The sequence below is a fragment of the Littorina saxatilis genome, linkage group LG15 (genome assembly GCF_037325665.1).
Source record: "Littorina saxatilis isolate snail1 linkage group LG15, US_GU_Lsax_2.0, whole genome shotgun sequence".
NCBI lineage: Eukaryota > Metazoa > Mollusca > Gastropoda > Littorinimorpha > Littorinidae > Littorina > Littorina saxatilis.
Genome location: NC_090259.1, coordinates 46,000,952 through 46,018,242, shown reverse-complemented (window position 1 = coordinate 46,018,242; position 17,291 = coordinate 46,000,952). Strand labels below are relative to the sequence as shown.

At 40.0% G+C, this 17,291-nt stretch overlaps 1 protein-coding gene across 1 annotated transcript in view; it reads right to left on the bottom strand.

Moving 5' to 3' along the window:
• Positions 1 to 17,291, bottom strand: part of LOC138949473 (multiple epidermal growth factor-like domains protein 6) — a 109,090-nt gene that overhangs the window by 86,773 nt on the left and 5,026 nt on the right. The window contains exons 3-5 of the mRNA XM_070321302.1: positions 12,070 to 12,207; positions 9,210 to 9,296; positions 3,465 to 3,548 (exon numbers count right to left, since the gene is read on the bottom strand). Of these exons, the coding sequence (XP_070177403.1) occupies positions 3,465 to 3,548; positions 9,210 to 9,296; positions 12,070 to 12,207 (309 nt within the window). The remainder of the gene's footprint in view (positions 1 to 3,464; positions 3,549 to 9,209; positions 9,297 to 12,069; positions 12,208 to 17,291) is intronic.

Sequence of the window (17,291 nt, the reverse complement as noted above, 5' to 3'; positions counted from 1 at the left end):
AATGTGCAGACAGTTTTTATGTGCGCATGAACATTTGTTGTACATACTGCTTTAAGTAGACCTACCCTAACGTAGGCGAACTTGCCCCAAGTCGGGGTAAGTCCGCCTACAGGGTGGGGCAAGTCCGCCGCTCTCATCCCATAGTAGGTACAAGACTAGTAGTGGGCAAGCTTTAGTGGGAAAGCTTTTTTAATTCCCTTCAATATTTAGGTTCAAAAATGCCAATGACAAAATACGAAAGAATGTAACACAAAATTACGTTAGGGGAGACCGGGGCTAGTCCGCCTACTTTTATGCTACTTTTATACTTTTGGTAGCATAACTGGCGAGTTTGATGAACTAGAAGACTGATTTTTTATTTTACATCAAGACAAATGTGTAGCTGATATCAATGTGCAGACAGTTTTTATGTGCGCATGAACATTTGTTGTACATACTGCTTACGGCGAACATGCCCCATGACAAATAGGCGGACTTGCCCCTGCACGGGCAGGCAACTCTAGTGCCAGATAACGAGCACAACATGGGAAGGAAGAAGCAAAACTTTTGTCAGAACTCGACCTTAATTAACGCACTTTCACTCGACACCAAGACTAAGTATTTGTTCTCAGAGGTAATGCATCAAAACCTAAGTCAACTCCTATGCATTCATGTTACAAAAATTAAGAAAAACACTTTTTGTGATCTGTACTCACGATATATGGGCGCGCAACCTCTGAACTTCTGCAGGATATGGCGGGAAGAAGGGACACCACTCCCACATGGTGTGAATGACTAAAAGGTGGCAAACGTAAGAATAAACAGGCAAAGACGGATGTGCCCCGGGGGCGGACTAGCCCCGGTCTCCCCTACATGTGGTGATTTGTGTCTGTATGATTAATTTGTTTTATGTAGGTTGTACTTTTAATTGTTCTATTCTGTATATATATGTTCCTTTGTAAAGGGCCTAGAGCCATAGGTTAGGCACTTAAAAATGTCCAGTTATTATTAGTATTATTATAAAATTCCGATATTTCCAAAAAGTAAAATAAAGTCCACATTTTGAATGAATATTTCATGAACTTAATTTTAAGGTATCAAACTAAAATGCAATCCCATAGTCCGGACTGGGTCGAAGGTTGTGTGACATAAATTTCAAGAAAACAGGAAAATAATTATGTAGCCGTGACAGTGCAGCCTCAACTTTTGCAAACGGGAAAATATGACGTCATCAAATAGCGCTATCAAAAAACGACGAAAAATGACACAAGTAAATGCTCTCAAAAATGTGTAAACCAATGTTCAATGTCTGGAAGTTTGTGAGATATGCTCAGCACACACAAACAGACACACATTCCTAGGGAGACGAACCTCGCTCGCTGCTCTTGTTAAAACATTCAGTCATTACTTGACTAAATGTAACAAGTCCTGTAAGGCGAAAAGACACATTTAGTGAAGCTGTCGAAATCACAGAACGCACTGCATTTTTTTTCATCCAGACAATACAGAGTCGTCAATCCCTGCGGCAAGGAAATCGCTCACACTTTTCACGTGGATCACGCAGTGAAATTGACAAGCCCGTATAGCGCATAAGTGGTTCTGCTGAGCAGGAATGCGCCCTTATCTTTATTCTATTTTACAATCTGATTTGGTTTTTAATTCAAAATGATAATTCATCAAATTCTGAATAAAACAATATGTACATATATCATATCACAATTAACCAAAATAGATTAATTAGAAATACAATTAAAATTCAAGAAATCGATCCAAACATGATTTCATCTTATTCTTCATCATTTTCTGATTCCAAATACACATAAATATTATATGTTGTATTCAAAACAAGCTCATGAAGTTATAAAGAATACAGAAAAGCGCGCTTTATTGCTAACCGCATTACGCTATTGCGCTATTCTGGCTTGTCCATTTTACTTCATGTTGCACGGAAAAAGTGAGCGTTTTCCTTGCAGCGTGGATTGACGAAGCTGTTATGTCTTGGTGAAAAAAATGCAGTGCGTCCGGTTTCCTTCTGTGAGTTCGACAGATTGATTAAATGTTGTAATTTCGCCTTACGCGACTTGTTTCTTCCTCTTCTTATGCGTTCATGGGCTGAAACTCCCACGTATACTCATGTTTTTGCACGAGTGGGCTTTTACGTGTATGAACGTTTTTACACCGCCATTCAGGCAGCCTACGCCATTTTTTGGGAAAATATGCTTAACATTTTCATGTTACTATAACTCACCGTACTCTGCCATGGATTTCAAGATTTTTTCCGTGCGCACTTGGTCTTATGCTTGCGTGTACACACAAAGGGGGATAAGGCGCTAGCAGGTCTGCATATAAGTTGCTTTTTGGTTTCACTTTTTTTGTTTTTGTTTGTTTGTTGTTGCTTTTCTAAGCATTTTATCAATTCATAGAACATAGCTACATCAAACAACTACTGTAGAAACCTTGACTGCCATCTTATATTTATGGGTTGGGGTTTTTTCCAATTTTTTTTATTCAAATAACTACAAATAACAATATCGCTTACAATGAATTAAATACAACTTATAGAGTACAACAAACTAAGTTTATAAACGTGTGGTTTTTTTTGTTGCTCGAACACACACAAAAATGCTTCTTATCTGTAACTGCCTATTAAAAACAACGGTAAAAACGAATTTGTTTTTTTTTATATATATATACTAACGCACATCTTTCCAATCAAGATAATGTGGTTCAACTTATACATAGTTTTCTTTTTCACCATTGCAAAATTCATACCAAATGAAACATGACTAACTTTCAAAACAATCTTAATTTCTAAAGTACGAAAAATAAATTCTTCAATAAACTTCCAAAATCTGTATACAACCGGGCATTCAAAAAAGAAGTGTTCAATGAAATCTATTACATCACAACAATTATTACATTTATTAGTTTCTGTTACTTTCATCTTATACGTGAGAATGTTGGTCGGATAAATGTTGTGCATAATTTTCTATTAAACTTTCTCTTCCTAAATCCTCTGGAACATGGTACATCTGTTTTCATATTAATAATCTTTTTCCTATATTCTCTGGCACTTCTTTTTGTTGTTTTCGTGTTTTGTTTGTTTGCTTTGTTACTTTTTGGTTTCACTTTTGATTCGTGTCCATATGTAAACATGTTGTCTTCGTGCTGTTCTTGTCTTGGCCAGTACATGATTCTTGTGGTTTTTAACAGTGTCTCACCAACAGTGTCTCACCATAGTCACCGAGACTATTCTGGATACCCAGGGGTGTCAAATATAAGTTAGATAAATACACCGCTTAAACAGCCATTTCGTTAGTTAAGATGCACAGATATGGATGATGCATTTTGTTTGATAGAAAAGTGTTACCTTTCATTGTATCAGAAAGAACCGGACTTCACACATGCAAACATTCAAAAGAACCTTTGTAATTAGACACAAAAAACATCAACATTTGTGGCGCGTGCTTATGTGTAATACTCACCGCACTGCCCAAATGTGCAGAGGAAACCGGAAACAACGTTTGCGCAATCTCCGGTTGTGTTGCACGGTGCATTACTGGATATTTCTGTAATATTAGAAACAGACAACTTCCTGTCAATCTCTCGCAGAAATCTCCGAGCAGACCCTTGTTGCCTGAAGTTTGAAGATGATGGTCCCTTTTAGTGTACATCTTTCTATTTGGACATCTACCAAAATTGAAGACCACATGTTGCAGAGTGGGATGTCTTTTGCTGAATTATTATCGCAGATTGACAAGCCAAGCCGCAAACTAAATTCATCAGAAAATCCACTCCTTTTGTATGAAATAGATATAGGCAGACTACATAATTATGTATGGTGTGTCTTGGATTGGTCTGATCCTATGTTATTCATTAGTTGTGTAGGACGTGGTGTGTGCGTAACTTTGTGTGTGTGTGTGTGTGTGTGTGTGTGTGTGTGTGTGTGTGTGTGTGTGTGAGTGTGTGTGTGTTTGCGCGTGTGTGTGTATGGGTGTGTTTGTGTGCTTGTGTGTGTGTGTGTTTGTGTGTGTATGTGTGTGTGTGTGTGTGTTTGCGCGTGTGTGTGTGTGGGTGTGTTTGTGTGTTTGACACCACCAAAATGCCAGGTCGATTTAAAGCTGTGGGTGATCCAGAAGCGCTGGCATGTGCTTTAAACGTGCATATGTCACCAGTCTATCACCTTCACCAATGTTTTGTTGACAATGGAAGCACTGCAGTTATGCAACGCGGTGGATTTTTCGCATTACCCCAATAAGACAAGATCGAAATTTCCTGCCACAACGTCTTCGAGATCGATTCAATACAGCCACTGACAATATCAGGAACATCATTGAAAGCCACCAGTGTCCGATCAGTGGCCAGAGAGCGCGATGAAGACTGACTGAGTGAGACCTCCAAACTTGGTTAACGTTAAACCTGCTTGTCCCGTGTGTTGAAACAGTCGCAGCATCAAAATAATCACACAACAGCTAGGTCAAACATGCCTTCATCAAAATTTTGTGGTTTGATAATTCTAACTCTATAATTGTTGGAGATTTTGTCAATCAAACACTGCAGAATATGTTCGCGTTTCTTTTGTTGCTCGGTATATATAACAATGATATGTATCTGGTGGAGACTAGTTATATGAATGTAATGTTTATGTAATATTCCAATTATTGGTCTTTATTTACAAAATTGAATCATTTTTATTTATTTGCTTGCAGATGACGGCATGCTGAGTGCTCCAACAATACGCCTGCTGGCATTTTGTGTCGTTTCCGAAGACGGCCAGGCGAGGCGTGCATAAGTCACGGTCCTGGTGACCACAAAATCAAACAAGTCGCGTGAAGCGATATAAAAACATTTAGTCAAGATCAACACCACAAACCATCATCGCCGAGACTACATTCAGATAGTCTCGGTTAACCATACCGTTTTTAAGGCTCCAAGCTGAAATGCAATACCAAAGTCCGGGCTTCGTCGAAGATTACTTGACCAAAATTTCAAACAGTTTGGTTGAAAAATGAGAGCGTGACAGTGTTGACTCAACTTTCACAAAAAGCCGGATATGATGTAATCAAAGACATTTATAAAAAAAAAATGAAAACAGTCTGAGGATATTATACTCAGAAACTCTCATCTGTAGTTTCATGAAGATCGGTCTAGTAGTTTTCTCGGAATCCCTTTACACACACACACACACACACACACACACACACACACACACACACACACACACACACACACACACACACACACACACACACCACTACCGTCATCTCGATTCTTCTCAGCGCAACAGGGATGTCGGTAGGCATCGGACATCGGACATAGACCGATTAAAAGGCTTAAATGTCCGATTCATTTAGCCGCATGGCGGTCAGATGTCCTATCGTTTTTAACTTGACTAAGCGCAGTCATTGTCCGATAAGAACTCCATTCCTTCGGACAGCGCGTTATTTGATAATTTTCCGTTCATGATAATAATCTTCAACAAGTCGCGTAAGGCGAAACTACAACATTTAGTCAAGCTGTCGAACTCACAGAATGAAACTGAACGCACTGCAATTTTTCAGCAAGACCGTATACTCGTAGCATCGTCAGTCCACCGTTCGTGGCAAAGGCAGTGAAATTGACAAGAAGAGCGGGGTAGTAGTTGCGCTGAGAAGGATAGCACGCTTTTCTGTACCTCTCTTCGTTTTAACTTTCTGAGCGTGTTTTTAATTTAAACATATCATATATATATGTTTTTGGAATCAGGAACCGACAAGGAATAAGATGAAAGTGTTTTTAAATTGATTTCGAAAATTTAATTTTGATCATAATTTTTATATTTTTTAATTTGCAGAGCTTGTTTTTAATCCAAATATAACATATTTATATGTTTTTGGAATCAGAAAATAATGAAGAATAAGATGAACGTAAATTTGGATCGTTTTATAAATTATTTTTTTTTTTACAATTTTCAGATTGTTAATGACCAAAGTCATTAATTAATTTTTAAGCCACCAAGCTGAAATGCAATACCGAAGTCCGGCCTTTGTCGAACATGCTTGGCCAAAATTTCAATCAATTTGATTGAAAAATGAGGGTGTGACAGTGCCGCCTCAACTTTTACAAAAAGCCGGATATGACGTGATCAAAGACATTTATCGAAAAAAATAAAAAAACGTCCGGGGATATCGGGGTCCTGATTTGGCCTATTATGGTCCGCTGGACCCGAAAAGCAACAGCTAACTAACTATCATTCCCAGGAACTCTCATGTTAAATTTCATAAAGATAGGTCCAGTAGTTTAGTCTGAATCGCTCTACACACACACACACACACGCACACACACATATACACCACGACCCTCGTCTCGATTCCCCCTCTATGTTAAAACATTTAGTCAAAACTTGACTAAATGTAAAAAGTTACCAAGCGCTCTCGCGTACAGGTGCACTGAAGTTGTGCAGTGCAGATCTTGCGTTTTCCGAACCGTTTACGATATGAGCCGTTTGCGTACATCCGTGTACAGCACTAAAGTTAGGAGTACGGGAGACAACTCCAACTGACCAAGGCTCGCGTATGCTTTAATTTGCTTTCGGTTAGAGTTGAAGCGCACGGCACTGATTTATGCCACCGAAAAAAAGCTAAAGCCTGCCAAACAAACAAAAAAGCTGAACACATTTGGCGTTTCAACGGCATCGTGTGCTACAGTAGGGCCAAGAAGAACATGGGAAAACAGGGCTAGCAAAAGCATAATTCCGGAAAATGACAGCGCCAATGACAGTGTCGCCGCTGAAACCTCCACAATCACGGAAAGTAAAGTTTCGTGACTTGAAGATGTACGTGTCAGGACAACAGGACATTCGCACAGACGCTCTTTTAATAAGGTTAACTATTCATGGCTGACCCTGTTTAGTACTAGTTGGTTAGAATTTGACAGCATAGAGACCATCTATATAGGTAAACTGTTTTGTCGAATAATATTGACATATTCGGAATATGTTAAGAAAAAGCCCTGTCAGGAAATCATGCAGTTTGTGTGCCAATCAAAGTAAGAGTGGTAGTGCTGACGTTTTTGGTTGCTTTTTAGTTTGTTTGTTTCTTTTTTGTGTGTGACCTGTTTGAAACAAAAGTAATAAAACAATATACGCACACAATGTTGGTGCATATATTGATATACTAGAGGAATACCCGCTTCGCCGGGTAGCCGGCTTCGCCGGGATGAAATACTTAGAGCCGTACGCCGGCTTTGCCGGGTCCGAACAATGGACCCGCCAAGCTTAGGTCCTCCCAGATTCGTGGAATGGGAACAGCACGAAAATGATTCAGTGGCCATAATGCCATTCCTGACCATATCGAGTCCCATCCTTGTCGACGAATGTAACCGTGTTAGTCACCTTTGGAGGCGAACTCCACTCAAACAGGATTGAGCAATTTAGAGCTTATCTGTAAGCCCTTTTGAACTGTTATGGCTTTTCAAAGGAAGGCCAGTACATACAAATACACAAAAGCCGCCAGACCACATCACAAACAGAACTGAACAATCCCCAGGTGTTGCTCACATAGAGAGAGAGACACACACACACACACACACACACACACACACACACAAACACAGAGAAGCCGTATCTATAGAGAGATAGATGACAGTGTATTTTTCGCGTGGCTATAAATTGATTCGACCTTTGCACTTTTACAGTGAGGATAATTTACGGGTCCAATTTACGTTCTGGACACTGCGGTGACCTTCTAAAAATAGTAACAGAACGCCGGGAATATCCGAAGATGCCCCCCTCATACTATAGTGCACCATACGAAGGAAGGGAGGTAAACGCTGAAAACATGGAGAAGATGAGAAGATAAGGAAGAGTTACTGGGAATGGTGAAATGAACACAAAAACCAAAATCGGTTCAGCGCTGCGCGCTGAGAGCACGTGTTGAAATATCTCATCGATGATATTGTGTCCGGGGTGTAGCTGAATACGGTGTCCAAATTTGAAAAAGATCCACCGAGAACTTTGGCTTTGGTGTGTCGGTATGGGGGCCCGGGTAGCTGAGGTGGAACCAATATCGGTTCAGCGCGCACAAAATCGGTTCAGCGCTGCGCGCTGAGAGCCCGTGTTGAAATATCTCATCGATGAGGTTGTGTCCGGGGTCTCTGTGAATAAGCCCACCAAATTTGAAGCAGATCCATCGAGAACTTTGGCCGTGCATCGCGAACTCACACACAGACACACACACAGACACACAGACACAAGTCGTATATATATATAAATGTGTGTGATCATGATTTTGTGTTTTACACACAATTATAATGTCCTATTAAAATGTCTGAAAGCAGTCAAATGTCCTATTGATGCCGAAGAGCTCAGGACATTTGTCCTATAGGTATGAATTTGTGGCAACATCCCTGGCGCAACTACTACCCCGCTCTTCTTGTCAATTTCACTGCCTTTGCCACGAGCGGTGGACTGACGATGCTACGAGTATACGGTCTTGCTGAAAAGTTGCATTGCGTTCAGTTTCATTCTGTGAGTTCGACAGCTTGACTAAATGTTGTATTTTCGCCTTACGCGACTTGTTTTGTCTTTTGTTGTCTGTCGTTGTTGCATGTCTATCGTCTATCGTCACGTACTATTTGTGAAAATGTAAAATGATGCATTTCCTCAAAAGATTTGCAGAGAGTCATGTGATGCCATTGACAAGCAAGGAAATGTGGTAATACATACTACATTGGATCCAGGGAAAATGCATAACAAATTATTTATCAACCAAATTGATAGACTTGTGCACCATGAACAAAGTTTTGTTTTATTCATAAAATGTCTTTTGCCAGGACATATGCTCTGAACATCGAGTACCCGACAAGCTGTAACGGAATATGCTCTGAACATCGAGTACCCGACAAGCTGTAACGGAATATGCTCTGAACATCGAGTACCCGACAAGCTGTAACGGAATATGCTCTGAACATCGAGTACCCGACAAGCTGTAACGGAATATGCTCTGAACATCGAGTACCCGACAAGCTGTAACGGAATATGCTCTGAACATCGAGTACCCGACAAGCTGTAACGGAATATGCTCTGAACATCGAGTACCCGACAAGCTGTAACGGAATATGCTCTGAACATCGAGTACCCGACAAGCTGTAACGGAATATGCTCTGAACATCGAGTACCCGACAAGCTGTAACGGAATATGCTTAAGTGACACGCTAACATGACAGTTGGACAAAAACCTAAATATACTTACTGCAAACGTGGCCCTGACTTGCGTCACACTCTGTATGTTTAGCACAGCCATATGGCGCTTCTGTACAGTCATCCCCCAAAGATAAGCCTGAGTAAACAAACAAAAAGCGAATGTCAATAAACCAAACCACAACTTCTCTTCTCTGGATAGTAAAATATGTCATTTTGGGTACATCCTTTTTATAAAACAAGAATAGCAAATGCTTTATACGACTCTCCTTCGTCATGTTCATAGGGTGTTGTAGGTCTTAAAAAAAAAGGACTCCACTACCTATGACCGCGCCCCCCCTCCCCTCCCCCAAAAAAAAAAGAAAAAAGAAAAAAAAAAGGAGCTGTTCCAGGTTAATAAAAATAATGTTTAAGAAAACTTGCACATCCGACTGATTGTCACAAACTTGATCCTTATGTGACCTGTATCAATCCAGTCAACCTTAAGAATCTTTCACATATATTCAAACCAACCTATTTCCCACCGCCATCACTTGCCTGACATTCTCAACATCCACCAAATTATTTTTGAAAAAAAGATTTGTTTGTAACAAGAATCATAATTACTCATTTTCTTTCCCAAATTGAGTTTTGGTTAGCCCAGACAAAAGATGTATACTCAGACACTTGAGTTACCTCATTTATGACACTATGACATCATAACACGATGACATAACCAAGAGTCTAGCCAAGACTGTGACCAAATCAAACAAATTACATCATAGCTTAATGAGGTCAAGATTTATATCCTTATATATGGACATTTTCAGTGGTGAAAATCTTTTCCAGCAAACATTTTCAAGGTTGCACTCTTAAATTTTATGAAAACAAGCCAAATTGTGGTCATGTCTGCTCATTACCAACACCGACAATAGAGACATCCAGATTTGCCTTCGTCAAAAGTTCGTGAGTTCCGATCTTCGCGAGTTTGTTGAAGTGGTGACGTCACATCCCGTCACGGTCACCACTTTCCAATTTCGGTCCAGATCTACGCGAAGTTCTTCGTGCGCGTTCGTCTGTTTTTCGAAACAGTGATGACGAGTAGTGTTATATGACGAGTCTTTCTTATCGGAATATTCCAGACATCTGAATATGCTGGGTACACAAGCAACACTGAACAAAAAAATTCGATTTTTAGATTCATTCCTGTAAAATCTCCCAACTCTAAAACAAATAGGCCTAGTGGAGATCAGTGGAAACAAGTGTCTTGTGCAAGAGAGATCAAGGGAGATAATTGGCAGGCTATGTCGCCCGTCGACTCAAGTTCTGAGTTTTGTGTGGGTATCCGTGTTCATGCACTGGGCCTCCAAAATGAACAGATGCACCGTCCACAGAAGCGTCGTAAAGATATTAAACTTTAACACTGCGCACATAAAACATATTTTTAACATTATGAAAAGGACTAAAAGTACTCACGAAGATTGCTGATTGAGGTTCGTCAAACACGCCTTTTTCACCACGCAGATCCCGGTCTTCGGCAAGCAGTGGTGGGCGCGAAAAACCAAGCGCATGCGCATTGAGGCACAAAGTTAAAAATAGAGAGGAAATCCCCACCACCGACGAATGTTCGTCTGACGAAGGTTGAATCTGGATGTCCCTAGTAATTATAATGAAATGTGGAGGCTTCTGCTTTCACAATAACCCAGAAAACCTCAATGTAAAGCTTTTACCAACATGACCCCGCTGTGACCCCAAAATGTGATGGGGGTCAACCAAACTAGGGTCACGTCAGTAGATTATCAAATTCTTGAAGTGTTCAAAGATTCAAAGGTGTAGCGTCAAAAACGCATGATATAACGTCAATGTTGGGTTATTATGAATCATACATGACCCCCTGTAAGCCCAAAACTTGACGAGGGTCAATCAAACTTGCGTTAAGTCGGTAGATTATCACAACCTAGATGTGAGCATAGTATCAAAACTCTAACTTTAAAAACATCCGAGATAACCTCAACGTTACGTTTTTATGAAACGAACATAACCCCGCTGTGACGAGGGTCAACCAAACTCTAAGAGTGTGCACAGTTTCAGAGGTCTAGCTTAAAACACTTCCGAGATAAACTCAACGTTAATTTTATTGTCCACATACGGACGGCCGGACGGCCGGCCATTACAACCGGACACATATACATCCTAATACTCACCAATTACTCAGGTGAGTCAATGACAAGAACATGCTGGTACAGAGCCACTGCTGCCTTCGGCTTTCACTTTTGGCGCGGGACTCTAAGCTGTGAGCTCAAATAAAATAGTGACATCATAAATTATTTTGATTAAGTGAAGATTTATTTCCTTGTGAGCTCAGTGGAATTTTTTTAGTTGTGGATCTTCTTCAGCAAACATGTTTATGTTGTGACCTTTAGATTTGACCAAATAAGCAACATGTTGTGTCATGCCTGAAGATCATCAAAACGTACCTACAAGTGTGTGATATGTGACGGCTCTAGCTTCAAAATCGTCAAATAAATCCTCAATGCCAAGTTGTCAAGTTGTTATGAACCGATCATGACCCTGTTGTGACCCCAACACTTGACAAGGGTCAACAAAACTGGAGTCGGGTCTAAAGATCACCACACACTAAAAATGTGTAATGTTTCAAAGTTCTAGTTTTAAAAACACTCGGGATACTATCCAAGTTAAGTTCTGCTCATTCCTAAGACTCTCCTGATACTCATGTGAGTCAAAACAGTCGGAGTATGAAAGCGTCTGACACCCGCACTGTGTGACACACACACACACACACACACAACTCACACACACACAAACTCACAACACACACACACACATACACACACACACACGCACACACACACACACCACACACACACACACACACACACACACACACACACACACACACACACAGAGTCTACCTGTCGTGCAGAGTGGTTGAGGTTTCCACCCAGTCACACAAGGCAGACAGCGACCATTGACGGAGTTACAAGTCTGGTTACCAGCACAGTGACCACATGTGTCCGAGCATGTCGCGCCGTACTTATGTTTCTCACATTCTGATCAAAATGAATTTGATAACACTCGGATTAAGTATGTGTAAATAACTGAAGCTGCCATCAAGGTAACAAGAAAAGGAAATGCTCCCCCACATCATCAATCAACATGAATCAGACTTAAAACGTTTGCTACTCTAGCCCAATAGCTCTTGAAGAAAGTCAATGACAATGTCTTACTTTTTTATTTATTTATTCATTAGTGAGTTCTACGCACATACCCTCCCAGAGGGAGGCTCATGGCGTTTACAATATGCCGTGTGAGATGGAATTTTTTACACAATATATCACGCATTCACATCGGCCAGTAAATCTCAAGCGTGTTAGGCGAGTATATACTTTCACGGCCTATTATTCCAAGTCACACGGGTATTTGGTGGACATTTTTTTTTATATATGTCTATACAATTTTGCCAGGAAAGACCCTCTTGTCAATCGTGGGATCTTTTAACGTGCACACCCCAATGTAGTGTACACGGGACCTCGCTTTTTCGTCTCATCCGAAAGAATTTTTGACCCAAACTCAACCCCACTGACTATACTAATACTGTGACATTGAAATGTGACCGAACCACTGCGCGCATTGGAGAGGAAGTAGTGGCAGGGGATAATCTAAGAGGCAAACAGGTGCAAGACAAAACGGTCGAGAACATTTGGTCGAGATCCAAAACCTTGAGGGTGCCAAAAGGTCGAGTGCGACAAACGGTCGATTATTGAAAATGTAGAGTTCCTTTTCTCCATAAATGTAAATATGTTGAAATGTTAATCGAAAAATTAAATATGTATATAATTTTTGGTTTCAGAAGATGATAAAGAACACAATCACGGTTAAATATGTTTGCGTAAATTCGATTTTTAACACACTTTGATGAGCACACTATTTTACAAATGTTCAAACTTTCCAGCTGAAATGCAATCCCATAGCCCGGTCCAAGATTTCTTGACATGTGTATTAATTAGCTTCTTTATCAAAGTGGTAACTATGATAATGATATGTTTTATCTGTGATTCTGATGAGATGTGATATATTTTGGGGGTAACTTTGCTGTAAGGATTTGATCCCAAATCTTATTGTGGAAATATCTAGATTTTATTTGGAGTCTTATGTTTCTTTGCCAACAGCGGTTTACGTATGCAGTACACCTAATAAAAAGAGTATTTTATGTGAAGTGGACAAGATGTCAACGCTGTATAATGTAGAGTGTGTGTGTGTTTGTGTGCGTGTTTGTGTGTGTGCGTGTGTGTGTGTGTGTGCGTGTGCGTGTGCGTGTTGGTGTAAGTAAGTGTGTGTACGAAGTTCGTTAGCACTCTGTTTGGTTGTTGTGTTAGAATGTATCATGCATTGAATGAACTTAAACTAAGATATATTCCTGTATACTGCACGTGGTTGTAATGCAACCTTATGTCTTATATCATAGCATTTCAGCTAGGATTTTTTTTTAAATATTAATAATTTTGATCATTATATATTCAGAATAAAAATAAAAATTAAGATTAGAGATAATAAAACGATTGCATTTGTAGTCTTTATTGTTTACTACAAGCAAAAATATATCGATATATCATGGTTTCTCTCAACATTTGCTCAAGATTTAAGTAATTTGGTTTAATTAAGCACATTAGCTACAAATGTCCACATGTGTGTGTGTGTTACATGTGACTTCTGCCAGGTATTATCCCTAGACGGCCGCGCCAGGTTTCCTCTAATATTAACCTACATATTTATAGGTAACTTCATATCCAGGTTTTTAACTAGGTTTGAAGCCGCACTAAGGTGACCTCCTTTGTCAATGAGTTTTTAGACAATTTGGTTTAACCATGTTTCAACAAGCTTTCGAAAGCTTATGAATTTGTTATAACTTTGTTTGAATTCTGATTGAATTTGTAAATCTTGATAAGAGATTCAAAGAGGATCGCATTGTATTCTTTATCATTCACTTAATCCAAAATAAAATAAATATTTAATGTGGACTTTGAAAATTGGCACACACTAAAATAAATCGGTTTAAAAAAAACGGCTCAACTAGCTCGGTCTTTGGGTTTCGGCTTGCCAAACCTTCCTAGTCTCGATGATGACTGATCATGGGTTTTCCTTTTATGCTTTTTTTAAGCTCAGGGCCTAAAGATAGACACATTATTGTTGTGTATCGCTCCACGCGACTTGTATTTTGTTTTTGTCTCAGTATCAACTGAAAGCGGTTTCAACATTGCATTTGAAAGCTTCGCTCCTCTGCTGGTTCTCGACTTGTTCGCATCCCCCAAGCTAGAACTAACACTTTTGGACACAATTCCTTCAGTTCTTATATGTTGCCCCTGGACAATGGAACTCCCTCCCCCTTACATTTCGCCACACGGACTCAACCCGCGTATCTAAAACCGTTTTAAAATCCCACCTGTTTAAACTCTATCAAAAACAATAGACAACTCTTTAACTGTCCTTTTCAAAGCGATGGATGTACATGATGTGTGTTGTGTCACAGTGACACTGATGAGAACCAAACGGTCGAAGACCAAAAGGTCGAGGCACATAAGGTCGAGGAGATTTTGTCATGGATCAAAATGTCGAGTGCGACAAAATGTCGAGGGTGACAAACGGTCAACAGCAACACGTCGAGGGGACAAAAGGTCGAGGATTTAAAACGTAGATTCCATTTTCTGTGCCCGTCTGTGTTTAATTCATAAACTGTGATTATCCATTCCAAAAGAAGATGCTGCTTTGAGTCTATGGACCACGAGGATTTGAATAGGATCTGAATACGGGTAGGGGTGATGTGTGAATATGAAAACACACACACACACACACACACACACACACACACACACACACACACACACACACACACACACACACACACACACACACACACACACTCAAATGTTGGGTTCATTGTTAAATCTGTTCTCGTCTGACAACGATGTTGTCTTCATTGACTTCTGGTAATCATTCTTTTCTTTCTTTATTTGGTGTTTAACGTTGTTTTCAACCACGAAGGTTATATATCGCGACGAGGGAAAGGGGGGAGATGGGATAGGGGAAAGGGGGGAGATGGGATAGAGCCACTTGTTAAGTGTTTCTTGTTCACAAAAGCACTAATCAAAAAATTGCTCCAGGGGCTTGCAACGTAGTACAATATATGTCTGGTAATCATAAAACTAACACTATAACAAGAAGAGCAAACGCTCGATCGAGTCACTTTCGCAGTTCTGAATATTATATGAGGCATCAGATGGACAGGAAGAAATTGCTATTCACAACACAATGAGTCACGTTCACATAAAATTTGAGCCCGGTCACTTTTATAGTTTCCGAGAAAAGCCCAACGTTAAGTTGTGTGTTGCCGAACAGAAAAGGCTAGTTATCTCCCTTGTTTTTCTGATAACGTTCGTAAAAGGCTACAGATGTAAATACTTTGATGTAAAGAATAATCCTACAAAGTTTCAATCACATCCGATGAACTTTGTCAAAGATATAAAATGTCTAATTTTTCCTTTGACGCTGACCTGTGACCTTGAAAAAGGTCAAAGGTCAACGAAACCATCGTTAAAGTGTAGAGGTCATTGGAGGTCACGACTAAACAAAATATGAGCCCGATCGCTTTGATAGTTTCCGAGAAAAGATATAAAATGTCTAATTTTTCCTTTGACGCTGACCTGTGACCTTGAAAAAGGTCAAAGGTCAACGAAACCATCGTTAAAGTGTAGAGGTCATTGGAGGTCACGACTAAACAAAATATGAGCCCGATCGCTTTGATAGTTTCCGAGAAAAGTCCAACGTTAAGGTGGTGTCTACGGACGGCCGGCCGGACAGACTAACACTGACCGATTACATAGAGTCACTTTTTCTCAAGTGACTCAAAAAGTACCACAAAATTTATGAAATGCACAATAGGCACTCAAAACAGATTTTTGTTCAGGTATGGATCAGCAAAAATAAGGAACTAAGCACACACGGACACAAAATTAAGTCGACATTTTCCAACCTCGACCTTTTTTTCAATCCTTGACCTGTTTCAATCCTCCACATTTTTAAAAATTTTTATTTTATTTTTTTATCATTATTTTTTTTGCCAAGCACATCATTGTGGGGCTTTTAATCAATAACATGCATCCGTCTACAATGTATCATCATTTATCCATCAACATTTATAATAAATATGTAAATGGCAAGTATACAAGACATATATATACAACATTAGGACATTATTATTATTATTATTATTATGAAGATTTGTGCGCCTAATCTAAATATAGCCCTAGGCGCTTACAAAATATACAATACATAGTGAACATTATACGAAACACACATCGACAAGGACCAAGACACTCGGACTCATACACTCGCAGACAGACGCACAGCGAGAACGCGACGCACTCACTCATACCAACTACAGGCACATGCATTCTGAAGACGGAAAAACAGTCATAAATAAATAAATGAATGATTGGATACATACAGTTAGTTGAGAGAAGAAGAATAGAGCTGGAAAGGGAAGAGGAAGGAGAGAGAAGGAGACAGATTAAGGACCAGCAGGAGAGGGGGATGGGTGGTCATTAACAGACTAGTGAGGGAAGAGGTGTGTTTTGAGTGAGGTTTTGAATGATTGCATAGATGTGGAGTGCCTGAGTGAGTGCGGGAGTTGGTTCCAGATGGATGGGGCCTGGTAAGAGAAGGTGCGCTGGCCATATGTTTTGGTGCGTGCTGATGGTATCCTAAGAAGGCGGGTGTCTGCGGAGGATCTTAGGGAGCGAGAGGGGGAGTAGACATCAAGAAGGTCAGAAAGATAGCTAGGGGACGATAGATCAAAGTTTCTAAGGCAGAGTGTGGAGATTTTGAACTGAATCCTCTGTTGAACAGGCAGCCAGTGTAGGGTTTGAAGAAGAGGGGTGATGTGGTCGTGCTTGGAAGAGCGAAAGATGAGGCGGGCGGCATGATTCTGAACACGCTGAAGCTTTTCGATGATGTAGTTGGGACATAACAGACAGATGGACATATAACATACCGTTCGCCTACAAGTAAGGCCGGAGCTTAACATAACATGCAGATTACAATACTTGACATTATGGACGTATTACCTGCTTAATATAAT